Source organism: Homalodisca vitripennis, chromosome 5 (genome assembly GCF_021130785.1).
Source record: "Homalodisca vitripennis isolate AUS2020 chromosome 5, UT_GWSS_2.1, whole genome shotgun sequence".
Lineage (NCBI taxonomy): Eukaryota > Metazoa > Arthropoda > Insecta > Hemiptera > Cicadellidae > Homalodisca > Homalodisca vitripennis.
This window is the reverse complement of record NC_060211.1, coordinates 134,578,876-134,605,094: the sequence shown is the minus strand read 5'-3', so window position 1 is coordinate 134,605,094 and position 26,219 is coordinate 134,578,876. Positions and strand designations below refer to the sequence as shown.

General features: G+C 33.7%; 1 protein-coding gene across 1 annotated transcript; it reads right to left on the bottom strand.

Moving 5' to 3' along the window:
- Positions 1 to 26,110, bottom strand: LOC124363936. Its single transcript, XM_046819208.1, has 5 exons — positions 25,977 to 26,110; positions 21,799 to 21,896; positions 8,314 to 8,386; positions 7,513 to 7,652; positions 1 to 1,093 (listed from the first exon to the last, which is right to left on the bottom strand). The coding sequence occupies exons 2-5, from the start codon at positions 21,865 to 21,867 to the stop codon at positions 377 to 379; spliced, it is 999 nt and encodes a 332-aa protein (XP_046675164.1). The 5' UTR covers positions 21,868 to 21,896; positions 25,977 to 26,110; the 3' UTR covers positions 1 to 376.
- Positions 26,111 to 26,219: the final 109 nt, after the last annotated feature.

The following is a 26,219-nucleotide window of genomic DNA, read 5'->3' as shown; positions in this document are numbered from 1 at the left end:
TCAATAAATAATCGTATTGACTTTTTATTACATTTAGACTAAATAATATATTTATTTATAATAATCACGTTAAGATAAATTATAATTTTACTTAAATATAAAATTTTCATTACGTTTCGGTATACAATAAGCAAATTTGAAATCATGGAGTAATTGTCTTTCCTATGTAATAAAATCGTGTATGTATTTTAATTGATTATAAAATTGATGTAAAATGTATTAGTAATGTGATGGACTTCAATTTTCCAGTAACTAAGTGCAATTGGATGGCAATTCTTTTTGGAAAATTCTAACATATCTTAACACAAGATAAAGCTTACGCTTCTCTTCTTGCGTTTAAGTAAGTACGACAACAATTGAAGTTTAATCTTGTCTTCTATCTCGTTACAGCAGCTGTCATATTATTTTTCCATGATCCGCACTGGGAATCACTTCCTCTAGCCTCCTTTTGATCTTGGGCTTCGTTACTCCTTACGTAAACTGCATGTGGTTGGAATCGTTGAATTTCTTCTTTCTGCAGAGTGAAATCACTCTGTGTCCCATGTTCCTTTAAATAATTCTCATCCAGGATTCCTTGGAAGGGATCAGGGATAAAACTGAAATCCTCATCGTAAACCGGAAATTCAGTCTTTACGTTATACTGTTTAGGAACTCGCATCTCCTCCTCGAATGTCTTTTCCTTTGGAATTGATCCCTCTTCAGGATTTTTGTAACAATTTGCCTTTTCCTCACTTTTATCCTCCAAGTCTTCTTTCCCCGGCGTATCTTGGTCCTCTTGCATTCCTTTGCTCAAAACCTTGATGGGAAGATTTACGGGATCCCCGGCTAGAACGATGACAGAATACCCGAACTCGTTGGGGCGAGGTTTATTCACAATTTTGGGCGGCTCTTGTTGAACGTACAGTGGGGACGGGTTTCGATTCAACTCTTCAGTTTCTGGCTGCACTGCAAAGTTGGCGACCGCTTGGGGATCTGCATCTCTGATGGGGTTGTAAGCCTCTTCTTCGTTTCCCAGGGTGTTAAGGTCGACACGTGAAGAAGACTTCTCAGAAGGATTGTTTTTCGGGTCATTTTTGTGGAACAACTCTGAAACCTGCAATAATAAGTGTTCTCGTTTAATGAAAGTCTTTCTATGGTATAATGATACTTTTGATTCATTGAGATAGATTAATAGTGCATGTTCGACTTTTTATTTGCTCATAGTTAGCGAACGCATTATTTAGTAGACTGAAAATTTCACCTCTGTCTCTTTGTCCATCTTGGCATCTTGTCTTCTCTGGCATGTGTCAAGAAAAAATTGAATTTAAGTTTTTTCATATTTTTTAATTTCTATATAGGTAGGTTAGAGTTCAATGGTGGTGCATGTCTCTACATGGAATTTGGCTGAGCGTATAATTGCTTGGCCGAAGTCAGACTGCCACAGGATATCGCGAAACACATTTTGTTATCGAATTAAAATTTTAAATGAAAAATCTTCTTATAATATTTAGGAGAGTGTCAAGCTACATTTCATTGTAATAGATATACATTCAATGTTACTTTACGCATAGAAAACTGTAATATATCTCATATAGACAGAGTAGGTCTATTGTTAGGGTACCACTTTCTATTACTGGTATTGGCCACTATAAGTCGCTTTGTATCTGTATGAACTAGAAATTAAAAAAAAAAAAATTAAATGCCTAATATTGAATTAATTTATGATTATAAAACTAAGTAATGAATGCTTCAGGAGTATTTTCACTATGCAGCATAATATCAATAAATAACCCTGATACTTTGCGCAAGTGTATTTTCAGAGCTTAAAGTTATTTCGGATCATATATTTCAACTGCTGAATTAAGTTAATTGGACTCGATAACTCTTACGCAACTATGACTACTGCACTGGGGCATTACGCTAAACCTTGTGTATTTTTTTCGAGTTTCTCTCCAAAAAAATAGGCTATAGGGTAAGTGCGCCTTATTTGGGGAGATAGCCTAATTTGGGGAAGTAGAATTCCTTAGCTAAGGACGTGCTGAAACCTAGCGGAGTGAGCCAGAACTATTGCTTATTATAGTATCTTAACACCCCGCTAGAGAGACTGCGGTAGTCAAAAAGTGGTTGTTTGATATAACATCAACAAGTATTAGTGCGGTGTAAAAGTTTTATTTTACAAGCTATATAGTGGATCTGGAGAACAAAAGGTAAGACTTTTTGCGTTTTTAATGATACAATATTGTAGAGCATGATTAGGCGTATTACATCTTATAACTGTATTTAGTTTCATCTACGTTCAGAAAGCAGTTTTTAGGTTAGAATGGTGCAACGTGGTTTTTCCTAATTTGGGGAGGTTCGATGTTCCTTATTTTGGGAGGTATGATGCTCCTAATTTGGGGAGCCCCAAATTGAGTAGTTATTAAAATAAAACTAAATTAAGGGGATTTCGTTTTCAGATGGCTCCTCGTAAGATATGGGACGAAGAAAGGATGAAAGAAGCAGTGGACGTGGTGAGGAAAAATTAAATGGGAAGCTTTAAAGTAGCCATAATATATAATGTTCCGCAAACAACACTAGAAAGATATGTAAAGTTAGCCGAAAACAATAAAAAAAGTCAAGCCTATTGGAAGACAACGAGCCCTTTCTGAAGTTCTAGAGACAGATCTTGTCGAATATTGTAAAATTATGGAGGGACGATTCTATGGACTAAGCGTTAAGGATGTTACGTCAATGGCATACCAACTAGCCGTAAGAAACAACATTAATACTTCGTTTTCAAAGAAGAATGAAAAAGCTGGATGGAAGTGGTTAAAGAATGTTTTCAAAAGAAATCCACAGTTGTCCGTAAGGCAACCGCAAGGAATTTCCTTGGCAAGAGCAAAGGGTTTTAACCCGAATGATGTTAAACGATTCTTTGACTTGTATGAGCCTAGTTTTGAAAAAATCAAGAACAATCCGGCTCGCTTGTATAATTGTGACGAGACGGGTATAACTATAGTGCAAAGCAAACATACGAAAGTAGTTGCATTAAAAGGGAAAAGACGAGTAGCTTTCCTTCAATCTGCTGAGAGAGGCGCACTCATAACGGTTGTGACATGTATGAGCCCAACAGGACACTACATCCCACCTTTAACTATTTTCCCAAGAAAAAATATGAAGCTTGAGCTTTTGAATGGAACTCCACCTGGGTCATTGAACGATTGTCATCCTTCAGGGTGGATTCAATCTGAAATATTCACACGTTGGATGCAACATTTTATCAGCCACGTGAAACCAACTGCAGACGATCCAGTTTTACTGGTGCTTGATGGTCACACTACTCACACCAGAAACCTAGATGTCATCACTACAGCCCAAGACAACAACGTCACAATTGTGAGCCTTCCCCCACATAGCTCTCATAGAATGCAACCACTAGACGTTGCTTTCATGAAACCCCTAAAAACATTCTATGCCAAAGAAATTGAAACCTGGCTTAGGGGAAATGTTGGAAGGGTGGTAACTATTTATCAAGTAGGGGAACTTTTTGGTAACACATATTTAAAAGATGCGACTGCTCAGAATGCTGCTAATGGTTTCAAAAACAGCGGTCTTTACTCAATCAACAAGCACATTTTTGGAGAACAAGACTTTCCGCATTTTGTAATCGGCAAGTACAAACACCACCAATCAAGTTCCGAATCAGGATCTTAATAGATCTATTGAAGTCCACTCGATTGATCCACTTTTGCCTTCATGCAGCAATAGTTCTACAAGTGTACAAAGGGAATATGTAAATATGCAAAGTGAACCTTCGCCTATCGCAATGGTCAGGGCGTCAGACATTTCTCCAATTCCAAAAATGAGTGAGCAAGACCTAAAAAAACATTCTCGCAGTCAGGTAGCAGAAATAATAACCAGCACTCCACATAAAAAATCTGTTGAAGACGAGAAAAGGAAGAAGTTGGAAAAAGAATCCAAATAGAAACTAAAAATCTTAAAAGAAAGTTGGATTAGCGAAGACTGAAACAAAGAAAAATGACAAGAAGAAACATCCGATCAGAAAAGTGAAGAAGGAAAGTGTGATAACGTTAGAAGACAATAAAAAAAGTTACAAGGAAACCGGTGAAAAAGTGCTATTAGACCTAAGGGAGATAGGCCTATGAAGAAGAAAGTTTTTCGCAAGCTGTGGGATTCTTCAAGCGAATCTGACGATGAGGAGCAGATTGTTTTTGCTGACGATTCTGCGGATGATGATTACGAAGAGGGCGATGCAGAATGTTTATACTGCACTGGTTTGTTTTCAGAGGAGAGAAACGGAGAAGATTGGATCCGCTGCAAAGCGTGTTCACGGTGGTCACATTTTAACTGTGCTGACGTAGGAAACGCAGTGTTCGTGTGTGATTTTTTTGCAAAAAGGAAGTAAAATTTGAAATAAATTTTATGCCTAAATGTCAAGTTTTAATAGACTACTTTTTTTTCTTGTATAAATCTCAAAATTTGTCAAAATAATTTCAATTCATTTTAAATTTTTGAACCGTAGTTTAATAATTAGTGGTATGATTTGCTTAATTATTACAAAATTAGTTCTTTTGCATAAGTTAATAGACAAAAAACTATTTTTGTTTGTATCAAATAACACTAAAGTTTACATTAAATATATAACATTCATTTTGTTATTTTTCCTTTAAAATTCCCTATATTTCAATTTAGTTATATGGTAAAATAATACCTCCCCAAATTAGGAACATGTGCGCCCAATTTTGGGAAATTGTATACTTTTAGTTTTTTTTACTGTAGCCACTTAAATATAATTATATTTGATTTGGATTAGGAAAGACTGATGGGTAATAATCCAATGTGTAAAACACACCATTATTGAAATGAATGTGTCTTTATTTTTTTGACTTGCATTGATTTAAAAAAAACCTCCCCAAATAAGGCACACTTGCCCTATGTGTTGTGTTACTATGTCACATTTTAATGCCAATTGAAATTGTTCAGTCCATTCTAAAAATTTATTTACTCTTAGTTCTTCTCATTTCTATCATGGTTGCCTTTAAACTCAATATAAAATTATTTATAATGATCACCTAAATCTCAAAGCGTGATGTATCACCATCTAAATCTATTTATGAAAATGAAGGCATACACACATGTTTTAGGTCCTCAATTATAGGCTTCACTATCGCTCAGCCAAGTTCTTTAAGATCTTGGCCTGCATGCCGCGTAAGAATATAAATTTGATTGAATTAAATTGAAGGTTAGTATGTACCTATAAACTTCCATTAGCTCCTATCCATATCCTATTTCGTCTTACTGGAAATGTGAAGCTGCATTTCCTGTCGTTGGAATACCCTCTTTCTCACACCACGTTATCGATGCACAAGAAGCTAAGTTCATAGATTTAGATAGGATATCGTCAGAGGCCATTAACCTGATTGTGTCATGACCTCATGCATTTCAAGGATTAGCAGTTATAGTACTTGGCTGACACTAACTTGTGTTGTTCTAATTTCAATAAACTGCATTAATATCGACTGCCATAATTATTTCAAAATATCCGTAATGACGAAATATTCAAAACAATAATCCGTACGATGAACTGAAACTTTTGATATTCCTATTAACCTAAGAATCTTGGAAATTTAATATCTCCAACACTCTGTGTAATATAACCAAACTCATAAAAAGAATTTCCAACATTAACCAACTTCGCGGCATCAAACCTGAGTGAAGTTGGAGTATGTTGTTCACTGCGACAACACATTACTTATGCCCTATGTGAAATTAACTTGCTCGTAATACCTGGAACTTCTCGTAACAATAAATGTGTCGTTCAGTATAGCGTAGAGTGTCCCTAACGAGAAGCAGCTCTAGCTTTTACACGTCAAAACTTATGAAAAAATTATTACCACACATTCCTAGCAGATGCAGATCTGGTAAATTGTAAATGTTTAATCTTTTGAATATTTTATAGTGTTTTATTTACTCTATTTCGTGTCTGCCTGTTTACTGCAAATTTGTAATCAATTTTAAACGAAATTTCTTAAGTAAACTCTGTTCTATAGCTGTCAACTTGTTTGCGCAACAAATTGTGTAGATACATTTTTGCTGCAAAACTTAGGGTTTCCTTAAAACGTATTGTTATGGTTAAAATTTTCCACACATAAGTTTTGACGAGGGACATTATGCTGAGGGGTAAAACTACGCGTGACAAGGAAAGGGCCCGGCGAAGCAGGAACAATGGCTGTGGCTGCGATCAACGATGGCCGATTGGCAGGACGTGACCAGATGATCAAGCGACCAGATGTTTGCTCAGGAAACGATGGAACTGGGACGTCAGAGAAGAAGACGAGGAGAGAGTCGTTCGGGAGAGATGTCGAGTGTAGGTGCCGTGCGAGTAAGTTGTGGTGGCTATGTGGAGAATTGCAGTTGGACATTAGAACAGGCGTCGGCTTTCGATAATAATTTTGAGATTACTTTAGAGTCCCCTATCTATTGGTGGCGATGTAATACAGGAATATATAGGTTAATACTTAGTGATAGATGTATTAGGCCCCTCACCCGTATTCTAGCAAGTAACTGGCTCATTTAACATCGTAGGGATCATTCATCACTCCTCTATTAAATTGTAAAGGCAATATACCATGATCGCCATTTTGTGGGATATATAGTAGGCATATAGATTACTAATTTACAACTTTGTACCATATTGTTTGCTGTTCACCTGGACCAGTTTAGGTTCAGGAACTTCTATTTAGGTCGTGGTCGTGATTATAATTCATGTAGCAGTGTGCTGAGTTCTTGTTGCGTTTGTTAGAGCCACAATCTAAAAAAAACATATCATAAATCGTATACCGGCCTATCCACAGTTAATGTTCCCTTTTCTGTTCTTTTTGCGTGTGAAGTTTGAACATAGTTTGAACGCCTGTTTACATATAACATTTTTATACAAGTATTCGTAAATGTTTTCAGGCCCATTGTAAAATGTTTACTGAAAAAAAAAAAAAAAAAACAGAAAATAAATTACGACACGTTTTTCTGCTATAAGATTTGCTGAGGTTGCATCCAAAACGTGCTATTATGTTACTTGTTCAAATGCCTCAAGACTTTATAAATCACAGACAGATGTTCATGTCAGATGTGGCTAACGCTCCCATCACAACGATTACATGTTTCAGTACAATCTGAACGTACTTTAAAACTCTTATTTAATGATTTTACTATTACACTTCCAGCTATCCCGTACAAGGTAGCGAGTAAGTAAAAAAAAAGGGCTGAATACTACACGCTCCTAATTTATGGATTGGATCAATACCCAATTAATAGGTTCTAAGCTTACAACATCTTTAAAGTTTTAGCCCTGATATTTTATGAGTCTTAAACTTGTGAAAACCTTCGAACTTCAACTAATTCCGAATCGAAACTCGAAATGTAAAACAATTATAATCGTAAACTGTGGAACATTGTGCCTACTTGCATAAGTACTGCAGGCCTACTTAGTATAGAATTATTCACTGTGGCTAGTAAGTCTGTTGGCAACACTGTTACCTGATTGGCAATAGTGAGGGGGTTTATCTTCCTAATGGTCTCCATGGCATCCGCACTGAGCGCTTCTTGCTGGTCCCCTTCGATCAACTCCTCAGGCTCGTCTCTTTTATGTCGGGAGCGGGGAAGCGTGGGTCTGTCCTCTAGATACAGAGCAACACGCTTGGATTATATCTAAAACTATTTGATATGATGAGTATCAAAAACTTTCCTTTTTTACTTTCTGAGGGTGCATATATGTATTAGACATTTTCTTGAGGAGGAGCCTGTCCGTCCTCATGGGCCACTGGCTTCTGCGAGGATCTTATCAAGGAGAAAAAGGAGTACAGTTAAAGGTCTATAGTATAGATATAAAGTTATTCGGTTACAGAGAGGATTTAAATGTTCTTTTAGGCCTAAAGTTCGACGCCTTAGGCCGAGCGACCATCGAACCTCCCATACAAATCCTACAGGCCCTTCAAGGGAATAATATCTAACAAAAATTATGATCAAGTACAAAGTGTGCCTTGATATTGCATTCTGATCTATTTCAGAATCCAAAAATAATATTGGTCCATTTGCAATATTTACATTTTGTCTGTGCAGCTTTACAGTAGTGCAGTATTTACAACTCTAGAGTCTGTGCAGCTCTTGGCCTCTAGTTATGAATATAGAGATTATAATCGTGTTATATACTCACTATCATAGATATAATAAAACACACAACAATAATCAAGTCCTTGAAAACAAACCACAATAATATTTTTACAGATCTAAAAAAAAAAAAAAAAAAAAAAAAAACAGTAGAAATGTGTATTTACTTACCAAGTTCTTCCCTGCTAACATAAACTGGCTCAGGTTCCACAACCTTTTCTATCTTTTCATTTGTAATGGGAACCTGAAATTATAATAATATATCTTAAAGTTATTACTTTTTTTTGCAGTTAATTTTAAAATAAATTTTATTATCGTCATACGCCACATGAATCGTTATAGGATGTGTGCAAAAAGTTATGTCTAGTCTAGTGCTTGGTTATGCATTGCTTGTAGTTGTGTACTGTGTGTGGTTTTGTTTCATTACATGTTATCCTCTTCGAACTATTACGGCTTTTGGTGCTGTCCCTACATGCTATGTTACTAAATATAACGTGGTCTAGGTAGGTAAGTCATTTACCATAATTGTGAATAAAAATAATTATGATTAACTTCCTCAAAGCTTATTTTTGAAAAATATATTACTAAAAGGTCGCTTCAGAAATACTGATGTTCCAGTGAATTTGTAATCCCTGCAACCAGCGATAAAAACACTAATTTCTCTCTTTATCAACAATCCGTGCTTCATGAGATGACTATCTAGTTATATTAAAATAACCTCCTATAACTAGTTATTATTCTTTCTTGTCTTATATACGAGGATGAGATATTTTTCACTCGCAGTAAACACGTTTTCCATCTTTTATCTCATGGGTGGGAGAGGGAGTTACCATTATATTATTAAATAAAATTATCAAGGACGTTTGTATCTAAAGATACAGATTAATATATTCGCATCTAAAGATATTTACAGTTAAGGTAATTCTATTAAATAAATAAAGTTAACCTTTCTAAGATAGAAATCTACCATCTTCATTAGGTGGAGAGGTAATCAGTATATAAAGAAAAGACAGAAGGGAAAGAAAATAGGTAAACAAAACTGTTTACTCCATTTTTTTATGTATTGATTACCTTTCCAATTGATGAATAGGATGGATTTCAATCTTCTAAACGTCGAGTTACACATTTAGTAATAACGATGGCAAATGTCTGAAATCCTGTTACCTTTCAAATCTTCCATTGTAAGTAACAAACTTTAAACAAAGTAAAAAGTTCATTGTTATACGTCCTGTTAGCAAATCGATGTAGATAATGGGGGGGGATGACGAGAACTAACTAGGTTACTTCATTCTCGTAATGTTACATCTGTTGCTTTCCTCTCCATGGAATAACCTCGAGATTGAATTTCAGCTGAAAAGTTATTAGTCAATTGCATGCGTTATATACTAGCAAAACACTACATATAATGGGAGCCACAAATTATACAATACTATAAATGTATTTCAACAGGGATACTTTCTATTTTCGTTTCAATATGTTTATAATAAAAACGTGAGTTTGACGTAATTGAGTACAAATCTGGTATAGTTTTAAAGTATGATACTTCGATGTGATGTTGATACGTATCTGTGAGAAGTTTTCCTCTGGTCTTCAAGTGCAAGATACATAATGACTCATGAACACATCCTTACGTTTTTGTCTGGATTTTTAAATTAAAATGTATGAGATATACAATTTGATTTAAAACAGAATGCTTCTCACAGAAATGCGCATCCTGGCTAATTAAAGTTGACTTATTTCTCCCTGTGTTGGTTAAGTATTGCTAACAGATTGATTGGTTGCACATGCATACCATCTGTCAAGATAATAATATGTAAAAGGACTTTCAATCCGCTGTGTAGAAATATTCTGCTAGAATGCCTGTGGTTTCTTCATAATATCCCGCTTCCGATTGTCCACTAATCCTAAGAAACCCAAAAGAAGAGTTCACGTCTGGTCCAATTTACATCTTCCAAGTGAGCCTCACTAGACACTGCAAATATCGATATACCACTTACATCTGAGCTATACCACTTACATGGACGACCGGGAGCGGTACTACTAATCGCAAATTTGGGATATTTGGTTATAAATATTGATCGATAAGTCTAGATTACTGCGTATGGTCACTTTTGGATTATAGCTGAGACTCCATAGGTGTTAAAGACTTTTGTAAGCCTAAAAATGACAAAATTATTAGCTCCTCAAAATGGAATGGGATGCTGACCATCATATTGTTTTTATGTGCAGGCAATTGGTGACAAAGAGCTACAAATAGATCCCCAACACTACCCCAGAGCTTACGGATACTAAGGTAGTAGAAGCTTATTTTTGCACTTGATAGATTCAATAATTGTTGCTCTATTTAATCCTGATCCTTTGGACACATAACAACAGACAGAAGAATTTGAATATCTAATTACACCATACGCTCAGGGTATATCAGCGCCATCTTAGGTAAGAGTGATTAAACTATAATTTTTTCAAGAGAAGAATAAACTTTAAAAGTAAACCATCGTGTTTCCCAAACCCTCAAACGGGTTAAATAATCATGAGTTTCTTCCAGAACTTCAATTACGTTGTTTTATAAGCGGTGTATCACAAAGGTACATTAAAATAATTATGTTTTGTGTTGTAATATTAAGTAGGCTAAGCAAATTAAAATGTTCACTGAATAATAAAATTATCAATTATAAGTATAGCTACTAGAGCAATATGCAAACAAAATCAAATGCGTATGAAGTTGAAACAGTCGAGTCCGACAAACAAAGAACACGACCCCAAAATCAGCATACATGTGAAGGGGTGGGTGTGGGTCGTGTGACGTCACGAGGCAGACTGCTGATTCAAATCGTTACCTTGTACAAACATTGAAATTAGTATTTGTCAGCAACCTTGAGCTGAGAACATCTAGGAGCTGTTTACTGGTAGTATTGCTTTGACATGTTAAGATAAACAGCGCAGCGTGCCCAAGAACCCGTACCCGGCATGTTGTACTCACGATAGTAGCTTTACTCGATTTCAATTTCCAATTATATTTTAGTGTATATGGAAATTATCGAAAAATGAGAATGTGTATGAATGCTAAACTTTCTAACTAGTTGTATTGTATTGAAACTTTTACTGTTCTCATTGTAATATAATAGAAACGTGCTATGTTTCTAAAATTACATACTTTTCTAAAATATTTAAACACAAAATTCCTAAGCGTCTGCATGATTGGCTTTTGCTTTAAAATAAAAACACTCATAATTCTTATAAAAATAATATAGGATTAGCTAACTAAAGGTGTATAATACATTACATAAGATACTGAATGGAGAAAAAGCCTCTATTTTAAATTACATAAAAATCCGTTACACAAACCATGTACATTTTCTCATTGTATCCGGATGCTTAATTTTCAAACAAATAAATAACTGTATAGATATAAATTGTATTACTTTTACTGCTAACTTTTATTTGCATGCGCTCAGTGATAAAATACAAGTTCTTTACAAGTGAACAAGTAATTGGTTATCAGTTATTAAATAAATAATTGTGAGATATGTCTTGAGATCAACAATTATAATATGTAAGTATGTATAAAAGTAAGTAATTATAAAATAGTATGTATGTATAAAACATTGTATTTGTCACTGAAATAAGAGATAGTCCAGGCTGCAAGAGTTTTACCAAATATTTTTTTTGTAACATCAGTTTAAAAACTGGAGTACTAAACAGACATTAATTTAAAGAATTCTATCAATAAAAAGTTTAAAGCAGAGTTTTCTAATAAGATGCATAATACTGACAAATGGTGGATAAATCAGCAATCACACATTGTAGTATCATAAGCTTCATTACACAGATTATCAACTAAAGGTTTGTCACATCGATTAGTCTTTATAATACAAGAGAGAGGACGAGAGACAACAAGTGCTAGGAATTTATGGTGTTATTTAGAGTTTAACGTTGTGCCATTTATATGGATGTTAGGTGCTTGCTTAGAATGGAGATATATAGATCTTATGTAACACTGTGTGCAGTATATTTTATTTCACAAAGTGAGAATTTAGTACAAAGTTAGCGTTGATTTATGTTAGAAATTATACCAAATCTAGGTATGTCATGTTAAATAATTTGTATAATATTTTCTAGGCGCGTTTGATAATTATTTACGCTGCTCATTACTCAGCTAAACTATTTTATGTATTACTTTTAACTTATAAAGAAAAAACTGTTACAATGCCTGAGTACTACTTAATTTGTCACCATTAAACTTTTTGATTCTGAGAAGTTGGTATTGATGGGTTCCTTTTATCCTGAATGACTGTTCGAAAGATTGACACTATTGTCTAAACAACTCCAGTTCGGACATTTTTTTAGCACATCGTCTTTTCTAACTTATCTCTACCCATTCGAGGAGCACTTTACTAAGAAATATTTCTCTCTCTTGGCTCCGTAACAAGACACTAGTTTATAAACGTGACCTTACCCTTGCTCCAAATTACAATGCGTTAAAACTACAACAAAGGTGTTGCTAATTATACTAGCACCGTTATCCTTGGTTACCGTAGTTTGTTTTTTTTTAACTTTACGACTAAACAACTTTGACTTACGAGTTAGTCAAACTACATTACATGTGAATAATTTTTCAGGCGAGAAAAATACAAAAAGTTAAAAAGACCCAGAGTATTTTTTTTCGTTACTCAACTATCTGTGTATTTTATTACATACAATTATTTAATTTAAACTTATAAGTAATATAAATTACTCTTTAAAACTTTGCTTGTATTTTGACTATTAGGGATAAAATAGAGTATCGTTTCTGGCCTCAAAATGACTGTTCCAATCGATTAGCCTTCAGTTCTCGAAAATATATAACAATGAATTTTAAAAAAATAACTCAAAAGTAAAATAATTTGGGGTTTATTCATTCATCTCAGAAATATAACCGATAAATCACATTCTTATAATCCGATCCACCTGTGCCTAAATAAATGTTAAAATGATGTACATATTTCGTAAGTAAAAAGGCGTTAAATAAGTTTCAACAACATTCAATTATAAAATTAACAGTGTTAAATAAATATTAGTTGAATTTAAATATTGCACTTTCTGACTCTGAACTCTCGTAATTTGTCCATAAAATACTTTACTGTCGCTATACATATTCTCTGTATTGTCTTGCTTTACAACCGCTTCTTTACATTCCACTTTACATGATTGCTGTAGTGCTGTAGTGCTAGCGAAACTTATCATTTGTTACAATGGAAACGTTTTATTTTGTCTGTCGGTGTCTACAGGATATCTGGAGAACGAAATGAAAGTTTGAATGTAGATACAGTTTTGCAGGCAATATCGATTTCCCATAATGGTACATGTCACTCCGTGTGATTTACCTGGACGCTAGTGAACATTTGTACATTTATTTTATTGTAACCGTGTTGTTTACAAAAAAACTCACAGAATAAATAAATACAATCGTAAGACATTTTAAGGTGTAATATAGTAACATTTTCTAGCCTAATTACTTTTAAAATATTTAATAGAAAAATTTCATCTATATACATAAAATTTCTTTCTAAATTGACAAGAACATTTTTAATGATGATGCTTGTCCATCCATAGATTTTTATTGAGCGTCATTGATGCCTATCACTCAGTACACCGGCATAATTTCTCTTTAAGTATAGTTTATTTTCTAAATTGTTACTATCTGCATATCTCACTAATGAAATGAGCTATAGAATTGAAACTATGCATACAACCTCAGCGTAGCCTGTTACGCGACACGTGGTGTGGCGTATTCCTACCTTGCATGTAGTTAGCATAGTGTAATACATGCGCTGAAAGTCTGAGTTGGATGATGGTGAAGTTGAGTTTATATGTGTATAATCTTGAGACTTCGTTAATATTTTCACAAAATAAAACTTGAAAATATTATAGTGAGCAATATGGCAGTTCCGTGCCAGTTTCCTCCAAAGTACACGTTACGGTAGTTACATCATCGCCGCCTTAATAGGCACACCCTTGCCTTCCGGTTCCACTGTTGTGATACCAGCCTACTGGTTGGTTACCTTGTATATTCTGTGTTGTGTATGTAACTAACGGGTGTTGGTGTAGGTTGTTGTTATAGGTACAGCAAACTACAATGAACCACGAGTTAGGGTAAAATAATATACGTAAGTAATTTATTGTATTTTTATTACAATACAGAATGTCAATTCAGGTATATTTCTTTTATTCTTTACGTATAATATCAGTTGTTTGCATTTTTTAATAATTTGGACCTCCACAGATACTAGCGGTTGACGATTGATGTTTTGATTAGTGAAGTGTCCACTATCGACGACAGGAAATAGCAGGTTGTACAGTATTCTTATATAGTGCAAATTAGTCCTCGGATCCTCCCACGCTAAGATGCTGAGGCATCCACGAGTTTTCCTAAATAGCGTATCCATTTGCAATTAGATAATCTGATTGAAATTTGAACCCTGTGTCCATTATGTTTTTTGAGATTACGTAAGGAGTTCATTCCAGCTGAAAATTAAATCTCTAAACGAGTTACTAAGTGATAATCTTGAGAAGGCAGGACCAATTCGGATAATTGTTTTCTTAAACAAGTATGAGGAAAGTTTTTCATGTAGAGAACATTTCAAAAGTTCTACTAAATATTTTCCAATTTAAGAAATTATATAATTAATAAAGTAATAATACTTTATTTCCAAAATGTATATACATAATGAACAATCATACGTAATGTACTATAACACAACACACACTCATACGGAACGATGTTGTATGACAAAGTAATATCATGTCACGCGAACATAGTGAATATCCACCTCTTTGTTGTGTAGAGGTGGTAACAGGTTATTATAATGTGCAATGTGCCAGCAACTACCAACAAAACCCCAAGAATACAACCATACACATAAACCAAGCGTACTAAATAATCATTAATACCTTGTTCAAAACTTTCTAAGACTTAAGAAACAACTCGACACAGAATAAAACTTGAAAAAATAATTCAGATAAAACACCAACATATACATCCAATTAACCTATGTAAGTATACATATATACATATACATACATACAGTTTTTAAATTTTAATACAGTCTACGCACGTTGTGTTGCGTGCAGGAGTTAATGATATGAAACGTGCAGTATATTTTATGAAACGTAATCCAAATAGACTGTGAGTAAACAGCTGTTGACGAAATATTTGTTAAAATTAAAATCGTAGAAAATACTAGGTATACGTTGCTTGAAAAATTTTAAAACTATCTCAGCTAGTGCGTATAATGGAACGTTTTTACCTAAAATCTTTATGAAATTTTGAAGACAAGCAGGTAGGAAGTTGTCAATTTTTTTAAATGCAACAAGCATTTTGTTTACTTTATCAAAAGAACGTACATCATTTTTTACTGATTTCAAAAATACTGTGTGTGTATGTTTTATATATAATATATATATATATATTTATTTATTTATTGAAATTATATATATATATATATATATATATATACTTTCTATAATTTTTCTAATAATTCATAAAAACGCGAATTTTCTTGTGGTTGTGTGAAAGTGATTTTTATTCTACTATTCTGATGGTTGAAAAATCTGACACATATATTTGCTCGATTAGAGCAACAATTTTAACTCAACTATGGGCACAAGGAATCAGAAGTGTATTTATACCTCCGGAATTAGAAGCTTTTGTTACACTAAGATGCTTCTCTGTCCTACATATGCACATTTTGTTTTTCGGCCAAACAAAGCTAACTCACCTATGACACTTGAAATATCTTAGACTGGAAGTACATTGGATGGGCAAAAATTATCCATGTATGTTTTTAAGACAAATATAAGTATAAATTTCATAAATTGAGGAAATAAGGCAACCTTAGATATTGCGTCAGCAATGTAATTCTTACGAATAAAAATTATCGTACTCCTTAACACGAAAAACTCGATAAGAATCGGTCACGATTTTGCTTAACCTCCTGATGATCGTCTTAACCATGAACCCACAAACTATATTTACCTGATGTATGCCTTCTTAGGTTAAAAAAATATGATAAGTTCCAAAGTATTACGTCACAAGTGATTTTCTATGAAAGTCACGGACTCCAATATTTAAAATTACGTGTCAAGCCGCTGTCTCCCTTAATAATAAATGTAATTTTTATCCCTTGACGCGCTTGTACTTTTCTTTTTTTTTATTATTTTTTGACTAACTGAAGTTGTAACCCGAACCGTTTATTAGTCTACATTACTTCCAGCTTGTTTCTGATGATTATTTGTTGGCGTAAAAAAGTTTTAGCTTAATGATTGAAACCCGATTCATTGCGAAGCGCGAAGAAAAGCTCAAATGTATACGAGACTCTGGGGGCATCTGTTGTAAACCACAAACCCAAAAAAGGTATTGATGAATATTGAAAGCCTTTTGAACACAATAGAGAGTTACATATCATTCCGTGAAGTCTAACACTCATTCATGAAATCGCTGGCCTATTTAAGTTTTAACATTTTTCAAAACAATATTCTATACTATAGTATTAGCAAATAGTGATTGCGGCTAAATGGCTCCTCGCACGCACGCAGTCTCTAACTCACGAGCGCCGTACACCGCAGCTTCCCGTCCTGGGTAATTCAGCAACTTTTCAGTCATTAATAACCAATGCTCTCTGACATGTTTTGTGTATTACATGTTTTTTGGTATAATGTATCTTGATAATATGTTTACAATATAAATGATTACTATGTACAGAGTGTTCACAAATGGGTGTTACAAACGTCTGTGGGTGATAGTAAAAAAAATAATATCATATAAACATATTCCGAGAACCACATCTTGAATCGATAGCCGCCGTTTTTACTTTTGTATAAAAAATTATTTTCTCTAAATCAAGTTAAGGTAAGAAAACAAATTTGGCATGTGTGGGTTTAAAACAATAAGTGGAACATTTGAAAACTATTCATGTTATTTTCTTTAATGTTAACAAAATGGCATATGTTGAAAGGCTTTCAAGTAAAATTTAAACAAAATTCCAGTAAAATTATAAAAAGTTTACTTGATTCTAACTATTAATAATTTGTGTTATAAATCTGTTAATTCATAAGCGAATACGACCACTTCATAGGTAGACTTGCACAAGTAGAGAGCAGCAAACATTTTGTATTTTCATAGACATCAGCTGTTTTACATCAGTTATAAAAATAATGACAACATACCAACTACTTTATAATTTTATAACAATTCCAACAGCACTCTTTATGGCGAACTTATTATGCTTGCCACTTTCCACTTTAAAGACATGCTTGCACAAGCCGGGATCAACATACAACGGATAACTATCAACTGTGACATACGTAGATGACGACATTTTACAACTGTGACATCTTATTTAAAGAATTTCAACGGACGCCATTTTCTTAATATTAAAGAAAATAACACAACAATTTTTTTCTATTTAACCTATAAGCTACACTGGGTTTCTGTAGCTGAACTAGTTTTAGAGATAATAATTCTTTTATAAAAAGTACAAAAATGGTGGCTAGCGGCTAAAAGAGGGATTTCTCGTCCTATGTTTGTACAACATTTTTTTTTTAATAATAACTATTATCAGTTTGTGACAGCCTAATAATATCAGATTTATTTATTTATTGGTATTGATATGTTTATAATTTATTTTTATAGTTTACAAAATTATTACTTTGGAATATGTTCTTTACCTCTTTGAGAAATCGTCTAGAATCCATTATGTCTGACGTTCGCAGGCTTTATTGAGCTAAATATTAATAAATAATTAATAAATAAATATTTACCTGGTAATGGATTCTAGTAAAAATTTAAAATTATTTATACTTATAAAGTTTATTTCAGATAATATTGTGAAACTTTGAATACAAGTTATGGCCAAAACCGTGTAGGCGGATAACATGCACAAAGCCTTAATAAATGCGTTCTCAGAAATGTCAGATAGCTTTATTGAGGTAGTGTCAGATCTCTTGGTGGAAAGGAGGAATCAACGTCTGTGTCCCCAGGGGTGCGGGTGGGATAATAACCAGACGTGTGATCCACCGCCCCACACACCCCCGCCAGCATCCCCTACCCGCCCTTTGTCACTTTAATTACATATCTCACTTGTGTACTCTGTAACAGAGTGCGTTGATCCAGAACATGTCGTCACCCGTCACAAAGAACACGTTAGAATACTGAGTCTCTCGAAGTATTTTATTTAAGTACTGTGGTAGAGGTAGATTATTATCTCCCTGGTAAGGTATTCGTATAATGGTTATTAATTAATTGAGGGTTCACTTCACTAATTTTACATTTTAAGATTCGTCATTTGTCATTAATAAGTGTTAGTTTGAACTATCCATTATCGACCCTCAGCTTAATCTATGAAATTTGTATACCGGCAAGACTGGTCGGAAAGGAAAATGAGGTCCAGGCTACAGAACATTACCAACCCGTTTATTTGATGAAGTTATCGGCTTGCATACTAACGTCGATAAACAAGCAGTAAGTAGACTGTACAAGCCCGCCGTGTAGCTGGCGAGGCAACTCTCGCTCCGAGGAAATATCGAGAGCACAAATAGACTCATCAATCTCGGTTAATGTGAGACAGACCGCCGCGGCTCGTTGGATGAAAGGTCGACATTTAAGTGCATATAAATTTGTTTACTCCTCGAAATCATGTTGTTTTAGTCACCGACTTTGCCTCCTCGGTGGAAACGTACACACAAAGGGACGTACGCCTTACATCACTTCGCTCTACAATATATTTTGCATGGTTTCCAATGTGGCTCTACCCACTCACTAATGTTAACAGAAACGACATATATCATAATTACCCAGGTGCAGAGGCTTATTGGAACTTGTGAGTTAACAGTAAAGTTTAACCTTTGATCTCTTGACCATGAACCCAGAAATTATATGTATCTGATGTGTGCCTCCTTAGGTTTGAAAAATATCATAGAGTTTAAAAGTATTACGTAACAAGTGGTTTTCTATGACAGTTGCGAACTCTAATATTTAAAATTGCGTGTGAAGCCGCTGTAATCCTTAATAAGAAATGTAATTTTCATTCCTTGACACGCTTGTGCTTTTCTTTCTTTTCTTATTTTGGGACTAACTGAAGATCTAACCCGAATAGCTTATTATATTATTTCCAGCTAATTTTTGATAATTATTTGTGTACGCACAAAAATGTGAAGCTTAACTATTCAAACCTGGTTCACTGCGGAGAAAAGGTCGTACGCTATTAAATTCCTCTATGCAACCGATTCCTTTACCAAACCATCAGACAGCTTAGCAACTGAGACGACAATATTGAGCGGAAAGTCACTGTGTACAATAAAAATTGTATTGTAGGCCTCCATTTTATACTTACAACGCCTACTACAAAGCCTACTTAACTGTGCATATGAGATCCAAGTAGGCTGGTAGTACCTAACGTAGTTCAGAATGCAAAAGTACATTTAATGGGATAGGCATCTACTGATCTATCATCGCTTTATGTTTCATTACTATCATACAGGATACGACTTACAACTTTATCAAAGCTGTATAATGAATATGAAGCGACATTTTCTTTAATTTACATTTATATATAAGATATAATTAACTTAAATCAAACAAAAACATTACTTGAATTAACGCAATATAGACCGTAGTTTTTGGAATCTTCCGATTTACACTACCACACTTATTCACAGATCTTATATTATTTACTCATAGATCAGTAATAACGTAAGGAAAAATCAAATTCGTCATTATATCAAGGTAACCATTCTGACATCAAGTAATAGACTTGGTAGCTTTACTTGATCGACTCATCGGGCTATCTTGCACAAACGGCAAGCAATATTAAGTATATAATGTTATTGCTTCATACAATACACTAATCGGTTAACGCTAGGGTTATACTTACTATACCCAATATTATCAGTACAGTTATTGCATGCTATTGCGTTATCTAACTGATATATCAGGAATTGGCCTCACCTTCTTTGACTTGTCACATATTGTATTTTTATGACATTGTTTACAGACATGTTTACTTAAACCGTGTGAACTCTCGATATCAATAAATAACTGATTATGAATTCTAGTTTAATATTCGACGGCATTTAGTGGATAGTCTATAAGATATCATTATATAAAAAGATTATCAATACAAATTAAAAGGTACGGATAACAGCGGAGAAGGTTAGTCCTTTCGTCATGATCTGAATCAAATAAGTTGAAATTGTAAAAAAGTTTAAGCAATATAACAACGTATAAGCATATTGAATTTATGTGTCAAAGATACTATAGACTTCTGCCTATCATGGCAGAAATTCAATATAAACATATCTTACAATACAGACTAAAATAAAATATTAAGGCGTGTAAAATTTCTGGTTAATAGTGTACTGCATATAGCAACGTTAATTTACTATGTAATTTTACTACAAATGGAGGCAGTGTTCAATTCAATAGTACATAGTACGTTATTAAGAGATTGTTCCATAAACCAACTTAATGAGCTAATATGAACATGTGCTCGTAAGGCATTCGAAATTAGCTGTGCTTAAATTGTAGCAGTGCTTATACAACCAGTGGCTGAACGAAAAACAAGTGTTAGAAAAGCAATTACATGCGCGCTGCTTTCCATCAAGCATAGTATTCACTGAATGCAAGGATATATGCATACGTTCCAACAACGAAAGCTGAGAGTAAAAACACGTAGAGGGACTAAAGCGTGCCTTAAGCAAAAGAGGCAGGTATGTCACTTTAACTAATTATTCCCATATCAATTGTTATAGTGGTTTGGATGTGTGTGAAACCTAAATTAATGTTTAAAATTTTGCAAGAAAGTCTTTTACGATATTTTTAGGTAAATGTAGAGCTTCTAGAGATTAAAAGCGCAATATTTGTTAAAAAATATTACATAGTAATAATTGAGTAAAACCTTAGTTGTTCTTTTTCATTGGCATACGATAATAGGCTAGCATTAATTATGAGATTGCTAGAAGCAAACAGTGTTATTGGTTTTTTAGCTGTCAATGTTTACAAGCGCCGTTCAGTTTACGCATTTAAACATTACCTTTTAATGTTCACAGACAATTATATACTACATGGCTCTATATATATATATATATATATATATATATATAAACACGAAATATTATTATTATATAATATATATATACACATAAAATAATAGTTATACAAATTACAAATAGGCATACGTAAACAGTTTAAAACAACTACAATTTGTACTTTTACGAAGGAATAAAAAGAGTAATCAAAAGACTTTTTCAGAATATAAACTAAAAAAATTAAAATCCCCTCTCATCAATCTTATTTTAAACTTATTTAATATGATTTAAACAGGAAGGATAGTGACCAATTTAAAGAATCTTAGTTGATGGGGTAGCTTTAGATAGTACTTGTAAATATTCGTAGTTTCGAAAAAAAAGTATGCAAAACGTGTTATAAGGGTCAACATTTCACAATCCCCAGCTTAATTATACCTACGTTGGTATACCTACCAAAATATCACATTTATCACTGGGTATTTGCTGATAACAGTGATTATTATTTTTAATGAATTACATATTAAGGATTAATTATTTTTAATTAAAATTAAAATCAATATTCGAGCTTAATATCTGATTGATAGTTTATCTTACAGGAAAAAGAAGTGATGGTGGAGGAATCATCAAAGGCATCAGCAAATAAGCGTAGAAGAAACGAATCATCGATGGCAAACTAAATCAGCAAGAGAGCCCTGTAACATGAATAATATTATCTGTTGGAATCGAATCTATTTGTTACAATTCATGGTTGTATATAATTTTACAACCACATTGTTACTTATCATTTTCCTATTTTTTATATATTACCTTAAATAACAAATACCTTTAGATATATAGTAACTTTCTTGACCTTTGCTTAATTATATTTCTGATGGCAACCTTTATTGATCTCTTAATGATAGTACTGTAGAGGTCATTAATTGTAGGCCAGAAGGTCGTGTGGTCCCAAACCTCGGACTCTGGGTCTGAATTAGAGATAATGCAGGTAAAAATACTGTCTGTGACCGGAACACATCATATGGCATTCATTGGACCTTGTACTGTGTGGAAAAGTTTCAAAGGGGATCGGCCCCTCCTAAAGAAATGTTTTGATTATTTTTAATTTGCATTTCTTGCTCCAAAGGAAATACGCTTCGTCACAGCTGCGTATCGTTCTGCCGCTGAAGCTTCTCTAGACACTGTTTGCCTACCTCAGAAGGCAGTGACGAGAAGTCAATCGTTTAAAGTCGTTCTTCCATCACAAACCTGTGCTGAGCACATTCACTGTGAAAGTTACCCACCATTCTAGACTCATTTGAATTGATAAGTTAATACGAAAGTGCAACTGTTTACAAAGGCTGACAGCCGACTGTCACGTCAATCGATGTCACCCGAAGTCGGCCAAACATGACGCTGAACCTCTTCTATACGCCGGCCTAAACGCTGTGTCCACGAACAGGAAAAACATCATTGCGTATTAAATGAATTATGTTTTTCGATGCGCAGAAAAATGTTACTTTCTCCTAAAGGATTCTCATATGTTCCGAACTATAGCATGCCAGATTAATGGAACTTGACTTTACTACCATAATTCAAAATAATTTATATTTCCAAGTTAATGTATAGAATAAAATCTTTGTAGAGTGTATCTTGTAACAAAACTAGATATTTTTCATAAATCTGTTAAAAACCGGCCGAAAGCTCTAAAAATATATTTTCTGGTAATACTGAAGGCTAACACGATTTCCGGTAAGCGGACTTGATGAAAATGGTATATGGTTCTAGCGTAGTGTGGAACTACATACTGCATAGAGTCGTTTAGAGTGTATAGACGCAGGCTAATGTCAACAACCCTAAGTTAATTAAAGGTAACTAGCACAACGTCCAAAGTTTCAAGTTTGCTACGTGGATAATACACTTCTTCTACTATTTACTGAATAACAAACTGGATTCAGTGACTCAGCTCAAACAGCCTACTCCGTTGTGGGATTCAGTAATTAATTTGGAATTGAAATTGGAGTCTGCATGAGCGGTAAACTAAAGCAGTATTTAAACAGTTTGTTTACTCATAAGAGTGATTAACGATGAAACTTCCACACTGTCATTGCAGTTTCAACCTTCAATCGAGATTTATTCAAATACTGGAATAAATTCGAGCAAACTTATGTAAGTCAGGACTCCAAAAATTTGTTTTATTCGCATTGATTTTTAGAATACATTCACACCCGTGAATACTAGTTCATCTAGCATTGCTTGCTACGATAACTACCAGATTTATATATCAATCACTGCAATAGTTAGTCACATTAACTTTAAACGAACTTTACTAAAGTATTAGCTTTCGTGAACATCGTTATATAGTTTATTGGCCTAGTTACAATTTACGGTACTTTTTAATTATAAAGTTGGATTGTTCTTTTCCCGAAGAAAACAAAAATAGAAATTAGTTCTGATGTTACTTTTTGCCTGCATTGTTGCACGGTAGCGCTTATGTAACCTAAGCTTGAAATTAGGCAGGCCTACTATCTCCAGTTATGTTTTTCTTTCTTCACCAAAATTGCGAGGTGGCGCCGAGTCCCTTCTGGCCTGGGGCATTTCCGGTCGGTACTTTCCCGGGCTCAGATTACGTTAGATGATGTTGCACGTAAAATACTGATCATAAATGCTGCTTGCCAGAAGTGCGGGCTTTGTGTCACACACTTCTGACGAAAAAACACCTCTCGATATAGGACCTCAAGTAAAGGTCCAATTAAAAAAGCGCTCGTAAATGTAAATTTATTAAATATTACATGACGGAACCAAAGGAAATTAAACAGAAATAAAGTGCAGCAAGCAACGCGACTGCAGCGGGAGCGGTGTCGTAATTCTGGCAGGCTACTTACTGGCAGCTATGACTGTTATCGGAGTTATCTGATCTAAACTGGTTCTGCATTATCTGCTTATTTCTGATGGTGACCTTGACTAGTCCTACTTGATAGTACAACAATGAAGACACCTAACAATAATCAAAACTTATAGTACATTACATTTCCCCCGGCAAGAAACCATCCCTTTTTATAATAATCAAGTACCCAATTTACTTAAATATGTATGTTTTGAATATTATGAGTAAAACTAAAAAAATTGAAAGTGAGTGGAACTGTTTATTAACGTGTTACTTAGTTAATTATTTTTATTGGTTACAATTAATAATAATAACAACAAAAAATTGTAATAAAAAATGGAAAGTTAGTCGCAGGACTGACCGACAGAAATGTCGTCTACTTCTTATAACGGGCTGTGAATATATAAATATTATATATATATATATATATATATATATATATATATATATATATCTGAAAAAAATACGTTTGCTAATTTTTTAATTGGTTTTTTATATTTAAAAAAATTAGAAATTAGATAGGCTATACCTTTATAGTATACAATTAGATTACCCAAGCAACATATAAACAATAGTCATTTATATATCACCATAACCTTTTGGTTATTACGCGATTTAGATCGTTTAAGGTTATCGGAAGAATATAGTATTCCGCAACCTCTAAAGAAAAATATAAAATAAGAAATATAAATATAAAAAAGTACTGTTGTCCTATAACTTTTAACGCTTGAAATAAATTTCACTATAAAAGCTAGTGAAATAAATCAAATGTCATAAATTTAATAATATAATGATTAATGATTATTAATCATAATTTTAAACCCAATATTCAAACAACTTTATTTCAATTGCATTTTAATTATCAAGTAAGAATAATTGCATTTTTTGTAAGTACATATTGGGTATAGACACTAAATCTATGCATTTAATTTTTGAAAAATCCTCCTATCTCTGTTAATATGCATTTCTAAAATAAAATACCAAGAATACTGTTTAGAACTATTAGTGTTGTCTAAAAAATAATATTATTATCTTAAAAAGATCCATCTAATAACAAGGAGCGACAGTATTCTCTCACTACCAAGCCTGGATAGCCCCTGAAAGGAGAAAAGCATACATAAAAATTTCCGTGATAGTTGATGTGACGTTACGTGACGCGAAACGAAAGTTTTTTCCCCTGTGCGAAACATACATTTATAGCCCGCCAAAAGAGCTCATTACTTCTACAGTATTTTTAAGAACAGAAATGCAATAAAATACATTATTAATTTACGAATGTGTGTGTTTTATAATGAGAATTATATTTTTACTCTGGCGTGTCCATCAAAAGATAGAAATACGCAAGACCATATATATCCTGGGGTCAGACAGGCAGATAATCAGAAAGAAAGGGGAGTTTTCCAACATTCAGCCTGTGCCCAAAAGTTTGGCCTGCCTCTTAAACGATAGGCTTCAATAATGCTCAGCCTAATTTCATGAAGGTGTATGAATCGTTATCGAACTAAATCTTGTCTAAGTAGAAATTAAGTTCCATACATTATTCTATCTAAAATCTATCGGCCAAATCGTTTCCAATGTTCTGGGGACAGTTATGGTACGCTACGGTAATGCTCATGCAAATCCCATGGAGTGAAATGCACTATTATCGTAATCAAATGTGCCTATGTAGAAATAAGGCTTCATGTAGGTTTATAAATCTATGGATTAATTCGAAGAGAACTTTTTCTAGTTCCCTGAGTAATAAGCTTCGCTAACGCTCAGCCAATTAAATAACCAACAGCGCAATCACCGGAAAACTGACTTAGAAGAGAATCGAGTAGTTATGTGTAAAATATTATTAGACTAAATTATTAAAAAGTTAAATAATGATCTACAGCTATAACAAACCAATATAAATAAACACACTTACGTATTTGGTAAAACAACTAAACGTGAATTTTTTCCACATTCATACTTTGGCCAACATAGAAACAATATTAACATCCATAAAATAAATAATTTACGATCCCATTACCAAACAACAAGTAAACATTTCAAACGCCAACATTACACAGATGTTTTATTAAATATTTCATGTGTAGCAGAGAGTACATAAACAAACAGACAATACTAATTAGTATGCAGAAATGTGGTCTTTGACAATCAAGTTTCA